The 8072-nt window shown below is 45.3% G+C and overlaps 1 protein-coding gene across 1 annotated transcript in view; it reads left to right on the top strand.

Moving 5' to 3' along the window:
- Positions 1 to 5567: 5567 nt before the first annotated feature.
- The window catches only part of ABLIM1 (actin binding LIM protein 1), a 266602-nt gene continuing 264097 nt past the window's right edge, over positions 5568 to 8072 (top strand). Inside the window, exon 1 of the mRNA XM_036027350.1 lies at positions 5568 to 5790. Coding sequence (XP_035883243.1) covers positions 5778 to 5790 — 13 coding nt within the window. The 5' untranslated portion in view covers positions 5568 to 5777. The remainder of the gene's footprint in view (positions 5791 to 8072) is intronic.

Below are 8072 nucleotides of genomic sequence, written 5' to 3'. Positions count from 1 at the left end.
AGTATGTTCGCAGAGTCGTGTATCGGTGATGTGGTTAGCTCAGGCTGCCATAACAAAGTACCATGGACTGGATTGCTTAAACTAAAAACATTATTATTTCACAGCTCTCGAGGCTGGAAGTGCAAGATCAAGTTACCATGGCGGGCTTCTGCGGAGAGTCCTCTTTTTGTCTGATGGGGGCAGTGCTCTTGCTGTGCCCTCACAGGTTAATGGAGAGAGAGACAGCGAGCGAGCCACGTGGTGTCTCTAGTTCCGTGATGAAGGCCCAGCACTAACAACTGTGTCTAAATGAATTATCTCCCAAAGGCCCCATATCCAAACATCATTACACTGGGGAGTAAGACTTTACCATAAATTTTGGGGGACACAATTCAGTTCAAGGCACCTCTCTCCCCAGGTCAAAGGCACCACGGGGACTAACAGTGTCCTCTGGATGCTCGGGCTGGGTCAGGTCCTCACTGCAGTCAGCTGTGGCTGTAGCAGAGGCTGCCATGTAACTGTGTTGTTGCGTGCCTTAAAGAGTTCTCTTGGTTAATAAAAAAATAACTTACCATACAAGTATTTATCCCTGAATGACATATTCTAGTTTGGCTTATCTTCCTTTAAGATTGTTATTCTCTGTTCTATAGACAACTAAATTATTTATAGTTCTGCTTGATCCCTTAAAAACATGTTTTAAGTTTTACTAGGGGTGGGGGGTGGAGTCTACCTTTTTACTATGGCAGTATTTTAGCCTCCCTCTTAAGGTGTGACCCCAGTGGGGTCTCCACTGAACACCTTAACCAATGAATCTCCACTGTGATAAACCAATGAATCTCTACTGTGCCTAGCTACAACACAAATATCTCCCAGCCCTGTGTGAACCATACATACTGGTCAGCTTTCCGCTTGTTGTTCCTTTTACCAACACTGTGGAGCTTCCTTCTCTTCATGTGCAGCCCAGTGCTCAGTAACAGCTCAGCACAGTCACTGTAGTCCTGGGGCTCTCTCTCTCCCCAGCCCCTGCCAACTCACAACTTGGTACTTTGCCCCACAACTTTCAACTGCTTCAGATGCCCAGGCTGGTGATCTCTGTGTCCTAAATCTTTTTGCTGGTGGAAGGTCTGTCCTCAATGTTCATGAAAATACAGTGTCTGTGAAGCACAGTAAAACGAGGTAGGCCTGTGGAGGCTAATCAGAATTCCATTGTCTTCTGGCTTTCATCATTCCCTTCAAGAAGTCCGTTGTCATTTTGATGACAACCTTCTTTCTAGGCTGTATTATTTCTCCTTGACTGCTTTTTGGGTCTTTTTGTCTTTAGGGTTGTTCAATTTCAATACACTGTGTCCAGGTCTAGATTTCTTTTTATTCATCTCCTTTTTATTTCTTAAAAAAGGAGATATGCTATATTTCCTTTTTCTATCGATTTATGTTTTTCTGTAAAAAAATTCTCAGCTGTTATTTCTTCAGATGTCTGTCCTCTTTGTTTTATATTCTCTCTTGAGAATTCTGTTATTCATACATTAGACCTTCTCATCCTATTCTCCATACATCTTAGCCTCTCTTTGGTATTATCCATCTTCTAATATTTTATTGCTGTATTCTTTTTAAAAATATTTTTTTATTTATTTATTTTTAGAGAGGGAAGGGAGAGAGAAAGAGAGAGAGAGAGAGAGAAACATCAATGTGCAGTTGCTGGGGGCCATGGCCTGCAACCCAGGCATGTGCCCTGACTGGGAATTGAACCTGCGATGCTTTGGTTCACAGCCTGCGCTCAATCCACTGAGCTATGCTAGCCAGGGCTGTTGCTGAATTCTTAGTAATTTGTAACATTTATCTTCCATTTCACTAATTTTTCTTTGGTTCCAACTTATTTTGTTTCACATGCCCTTTAATTTTTTAGAAAAATTTAGCAGTTGATAATTTAAATTTCTACTTGATTCTTATTGAAACTTACTTGGTCATTTTCGATAGTCTCTTGTTGATTCATTTTCATCATGTGTATCTTCTTTTACTTTATTTCTTATATATTTCCTCTCTTATAGTTGTTACTTAGAAATTACAGTATTTGAAGTACTTACTACCTATATCTGTTTGGTGGTGTTTTTTTCTGACTCCAAGTGGCTAGTTGCCTTGTTTATTTGGTAATCTTTGGTAATGACCTTATTTTGGGTTGACCATCTGTCATATTCTGGAGAGTGATATTGGGGATGCTTTCATCAAAACAAAACTCTTGTTTGCTTCTCTTGTGAGGCAGGGATGCTACTTATGTGGGGCCATCTTACTGCCCTTCAGTGTCCTGAGTTAATGAAGAGTCTTGAGTTGGGCTTCCCCACCTTGTATTTTGTCTGACTTCACTAGCAAAGTGTACCTGTCATAGGACAGGGACTTTACCTAACTCGTGTGTCATGCCTTTCTCATTGCCTGTTACATGGCAAGTAGTATAAAGGTGTTTGCTGAAAAGTTATTGAGTAGTTGAGTATGCATATATTTTTTTTGCTTGAAGTTATATAGAAAACAGAATTATTCTCATGCAATTTATGAGAAGTTTAGGTTCAGCATGAGAAGTGATAGTGAATCAGCAGTTAAAAAGCTGTGGGAATAAGAATCCATATTCAATCATTTAAAAATCAATAAAGAACAGAAAACACTATTCATGTACTAAGTTTCCCTCCATTAAAGGTTGAAAGGGTATTTTTGGCAAGAGACAAAGAGTAACATATCTTTTTTAAAAAATACAGATTGGAATTTGTTTTTTCCCTTTGGTTTATGTAAACTATTTTGAATATAATTTCAATAAATAAGCTATATTTTCTGACTTTAAAAAGTTGCACTTAACATTTCTTTTAAAATTTCTTGCACCTTAAGTTTGCTTTTACAATGATTTGTAAAGTATTTTCAGTTATTTTAGGTGAGCAATTTGTTAGGATACTCAAGCCACTAAAAGAAACTCAGTTACCACGTGGTTGGGAGAATTAGTTTCAGATATTTGTGAGGAGAAGATTCTGGGATGATGTGATTGACCCTAAAAGGCACTTCAAAGTATCATAAGTTCAAAATATGAGCAAACCGCATATATTTTTAAAAATCTGAACTGATACTTAACCTGGCAAAAAGTAAAGTTAAATTCATATGGAAGCCTTTCTTTCACTGAAATGATATTTGACAATAAACCTACCATTTTTCAACCTTCCAGTCAATCAGATACTGAATCAGGTACCTGTGTGCCTAAGAGTATTGTGTAAGGTGTCTTATTTCATACTTAAAATTATGTATGAGTATATTTTATAAGCATCTGTAGAGTCTATTACAGGCATCTTGAGGATAAGAGTAGGATCTACTCACTATTTGGCTCTTCCATTGTGTCTATAGTTCTGGAACGAGGTTATAAGGGCCGGAATGATTGTGGCACTTAGAGAAAAGGACTGGGTGTCAATTGCAAAGATGAAAGGGTAAAAGTCAAAGGACACAGCATTCTGGGACATCTCTATCTTATCAGTGTCGGGTCTGGTCTGACACATCTTCTGTAATATACTTTCAGAACAAATCCAACTCAACAAGACCATACACGTCTCTGATTTTAAGGTGCTTACAGTCAGTTGGGGAGACAGGAAACACCACATAAGTGTAACAACACAAACTATTAAACAGCAACACGGAACAGTCAATTCAGTAAAAATAAATGGTTCTGAAAGTATAGGCTCCTGGAATTGAGAGGATGAAGAGATTAACACGGGTTAAGGTGGCTGGCAAACATTTCATGAGGAGGTAGTAATGTGAGTTAATTCGGGTGAGGAAGAGGGCGTTTGAAAGGAGCCCCGAGAATCAGGGAAGCTGGGTGTTATGATGTTATTGTGGAACGGGGGCAAGTATTCTATCTGCAGCAGAGTGTTGGCTTAGGGGAGTAGGTAGACACGATGCTGGAGAGGTAGGGGAGCATCAATTGCAGAAAGCCTTAAAATCCCTGTAGACATCGAGCTCCATAGAGACGTGGACAATGTCTATCTTGTTCACCATTATAACTCCGGCACCTACCACAGAGGCTGGTCCATGGTCTCTATTCAGTAGAACACTTTGACTCAGTTAATGGAGTGCATGAAGACACTCTGAAATGTTGAGGCTCTATCTGGAGATTAGTGGGGATTCACTGGAGGCTTTGGAGCGTGAAGAAGCCATGTTATAAATAGTGATTTATAAAAACTATGTTCAAGGCCATGGGCAGGACAAAGTGGAATGGGTAAAGGCTGGAGGTAGGGAGAGCAGCGAGGCTAGTCATGGAGTCACCCTTTGGGTAAGAAGGGTTAACCGTGGGCTGAGGATTGTGGGAAAGAAGACTTGTTTGGAGACGGAAGCAAGTGGCAAATTTTCTACCTAGAGGACGACGAAAGGGCTATTATCAAGATGGATGAATAATGATTTGTGTAGTTAGTAGTGGAATTTGAAAACTTCTACTCTCACCACTTATCTTCTTCCCACTTGTCTTTTTCCTAGTATTTCCTTACCCACACGATCTCTTGACTGGGCTTTCTTTAATGACGCTCAATTTTCCACCCATTTTTTTTTCTCGAGCTGTGATGTTCACCCATTCTCTGAATACCCCCGGTTTGTCAGACCCATTACACAATTCCCATCACATCACGATGGACTTGGGAAGTGCCCACATAGCCAACAACCAGAGCCCCTACTGTGAGAGTGTGCAGAGGAACAGAAGACAGGGAAGGGAGTGAGTATGAATTCCTGGCACTTGGGGTTTTCCCACCAGTCCTAGAAGTCTAAGATACTACACCCTTTCTCCTCCAAGCTTAGAATCCCCCCTTTTTCATTTTAGAACTTCTGGACCTGGCTTTTGTGCTGTTGCTTACTAGTGTCAGGCTCTAGTTGATAAAACTCAAGGGCAGGCGGAGATTGTTCCTGTCTTACCTCCTTTTTACTCTAATATATAGAGAAAGTGGGTGTGGGTAGAGGGTTCACCCTACTCTCCAGCCCAGCGCAGCTCTGACACTTCCGAATTGATACAATGAATTACATGTGTCTTACAGAGGTTAGCTGTTAACTCAAGACACTGTGCTGGGCCAGCCCGGCGCTGCAGGACTTAGCTCAAATGTGGCTAGAAGAAAATCCCGCCCCATCGCGCCCCATCCCTCCCCATCCCACCCCGCTGACTTTGAAGGGGGTTATTGGTTTCTAATTTTGCTTTGACAGGCCTGCCCCACGCGCAAGGCCTTCTCCCCACTCAAGGCCAAGTCCCCCAGGCAGCCGAGGTCTCCCCTTCCTTTCAGGGGCGTCATTCACGGGAAGGAACAGGGCAGCTTTCTGGCTTTCTTTCTCTGGGACCCAGCAGGAGGCTGGAACGCCACTACTAACAGCAACACTATCATTATTAGTTAGTATTTAAATTAAGAAGTCCGGGGAGGAGGAGGCGAACACCCTTACTGCACTCCTCACCGAGCTCCGGGGACAAAAGCCCCGCCTGGCGTCACAGCAGCGCGGACAGCGTGTCCCCAGCGGCCCCAGGACCCGGTGGGCGGGCCAGGCTGGCGGGGGAGGCGGGGAGGCGGGCCCCGCCCTGCTCCGGCCGCTTGCTGTCAGTGTTGCCGCGCCCCGTGGCGGGTCCCCTTGGCCGCTGCGTCCCCAGGCGGCCAGGTGTCCAGCGAGAGGAGGCATCCCCCAACCTGCGAGCCGCCTTCCCACGGGCGGGCGCGTGTGCGCGCGGGTGTGCATTTCGGGGATATTTTCCTCCCCACGCCCTGCCGGGTTTCTCCTCTGCTCTCCCTGCTTCGGCTCCTGCTGCCTGAACCATGTCTACAAGGGGTGAGTAGAGACCAGGTGGGCACCTTCCACGGACCCTGTGCCCAGGGCCCAGTGGGGCAGGGCGCAGACCAGGGCGAACCAGGCAGGTGCGGAGGGCAGGAGGCTGCGAGAGCCACGCCAGCCCCAACCCGGCCTGAAACTTTGACATCTGATCCCTGGGCTCCTGGCGGCTACGGAGGTGCACGGAAGCCCTTGCCCTTGCCCTTGACCCCCGGATGTGAGCAAGGCCTGAGGGCCAAGGTCGGCCCTTGCTTGGCTCACCTGTACCAACTGCAGGTCGAAGCTGGGAGGGCGTGGGGGATGGGCTGGCTGCTCTTGTCCTGCTGGGGAGCCGCCTGAAGGGCTGGCCTGGAGGGAAGAAGAGGTATTTTTTTTTCCTCCTTTCTTGTTACCATTTTGCAGCTCCGTTATGGAAGGAATCCAGGGCTTGATGCAGTAAGATTTAAAGCTGCAGTGCTTATACCCCATAAAAAAAGTAAATTCCCTACCTGTGCACCTCTTTGCACGACTCCCCTCCTCCCCCACCCCGACTCCCCGATTTTCTTTCCCCGAGTGAAACAATTATTGCAGGTGAAGCCGGGTGAAAGAAAACAATCCGAATATCTCTTCAGGCGAGGGTGAAGAGAATCTATTCCTTGCCATCTGGAGACAGTGGCGATGCTGGGAGAGTGGGTTAGTCACAGCTCCGGGGCTGCTACTAGGAGCGAAATGTTCAAGGGATCAAGTCACTGTGCAGCTCGCCAGCAATCCCGGCGGAGTGACTTGCTTTGCCGTGAGCATTTTAAAGAGAATATTGATTATTTTTAGGAGCTGTATTTGAAAGCAATAAGTACCACCCCTTGGATACTCTGAAGAGTGTAGGAGGAGATGCGGAGTTTGTTTGTTTGTTTGTTTAAACTATGAAGGGTTAACCCTGCTTTGGGGGGGGGGGTTCTGGGGAGTTTAGGAATTTAACAGCGTGTGCTGGATAGTTGAGTGCTGTTTTTCAGGGTTCATGCCAGATCACAAAACGGAGTCATTTCTAGCCAGAATTTAAATTTCATTTTAAGGAAACTGGTCTTTATCGATCTGGCAATATGGTCAGTCAGTTCCACACCTGGATATGGAGCGGTAAGGGCTGGATGGAGTGACAGAATTTACATTTGTAGGTGTGGGACATGGAGTCCCACACCTGAGATACTGTCTGCCTAATGACACCTAATAATCTGTGCAAGTTAGAGGAAGAAAAAAAGCCCCACATGGGACAGATATGATTCTAGGGAACTGGGTGTGTGTACAGGATCTTCTGAGTGACTCCAGCTGTACAGTCTCCGAGCTGTGTTATAAGACCAGGGCTTCTGGACCCGACCCCTCTGTCCTAAGTACCACAAGGAACAAGGAGGGAGGTGGGGGAGGGGTGGGGGGGGGGAGAACGTCTCTCCTAGGCTGTAAAGCTCTGTGGTCAGAGTTTACTTCTGATCCAGCTTCACACAGCACAAACCCTTAGGACAGGACCTTGCACACCATAGGAGCCAAGGAACCACTGGGAACCTTGATACGTCCTAGGAAGCATCAAGTTCATTAGGTAACCCCTGCCCCCGTTTCACGGTGTCTCTGGCCCCACCTTATACAGGGTCTCTGTGTTTATCTGAGGACATGAGTGAAGATGGACCCAGTGATTCAGAGGGTGAGAGCTCTGGATTGAAGCTGAGTTCTCAAATATTTCTTCTTGAACCTGGTTTTAAGCAGGATGAGTTGGGGTCAGACATAGACATTTTACTCAGCTGTTGGGTTGCCCTTCAAAATGTTGATAATGAGCATTGAACTGTTTAAAGTCTGACTGATTTTGCAAGGGTTGGGGGGGGCCCATGGCAATAAACATCAGTTACTGATAATTTGTATATGTCAGACACTTGACATGCAGCATTTTATCTTCATAATAACGGAGTGAAGCAGATTCTGTTCTTACCTCCCCATTCTACAGATGAAGGAACTGAGGTTTGAGGGATTGTGTGATCTTCCTGAGAAAAGTGGCAGGTCCTGATGGCCTGCCAGGTCTGTCTGACTTCTGATCACATCCACTTTGTCTTACTGCCTCTCTGTGATCAGTCCTTTAACAGTCTAGTAAACATCAGAATCCTCGATTTAACTAAGAAGAGAGAGAGAATACCTTGTACTTGAGATTTAAAGGAAATGGCCTTTGTAAGGAATCTGGAACTTCGAATACATTTAGAAGTGTCTTGGTGGACATTTATTTGGGAGTGAGGAAGGGGAGAGGGAATGAGCGGGGAGGGGGGCTCCCT

This window comes from Phyllostomus discolor, chromosome 5 (assembly GCF_004126475.2).
Source record: "Phyllostomus discolor isolate MPI-MPIP mPhyDis1 chromosome 5, mPhyDis1.pri.v3, whole genome shotgun sequence".
NCBI lineage: Eukaryota > Metazoa > Chordata > Mammalia > Chiroptera > Phyllostomidae > Phyllostomus > Phyllostomus discolor.
The sequence above is the reverse complement of the archived record's forward strand: the minus strand, read 5'-3'. Positions and strand labels throughout refer to the sequence as shown.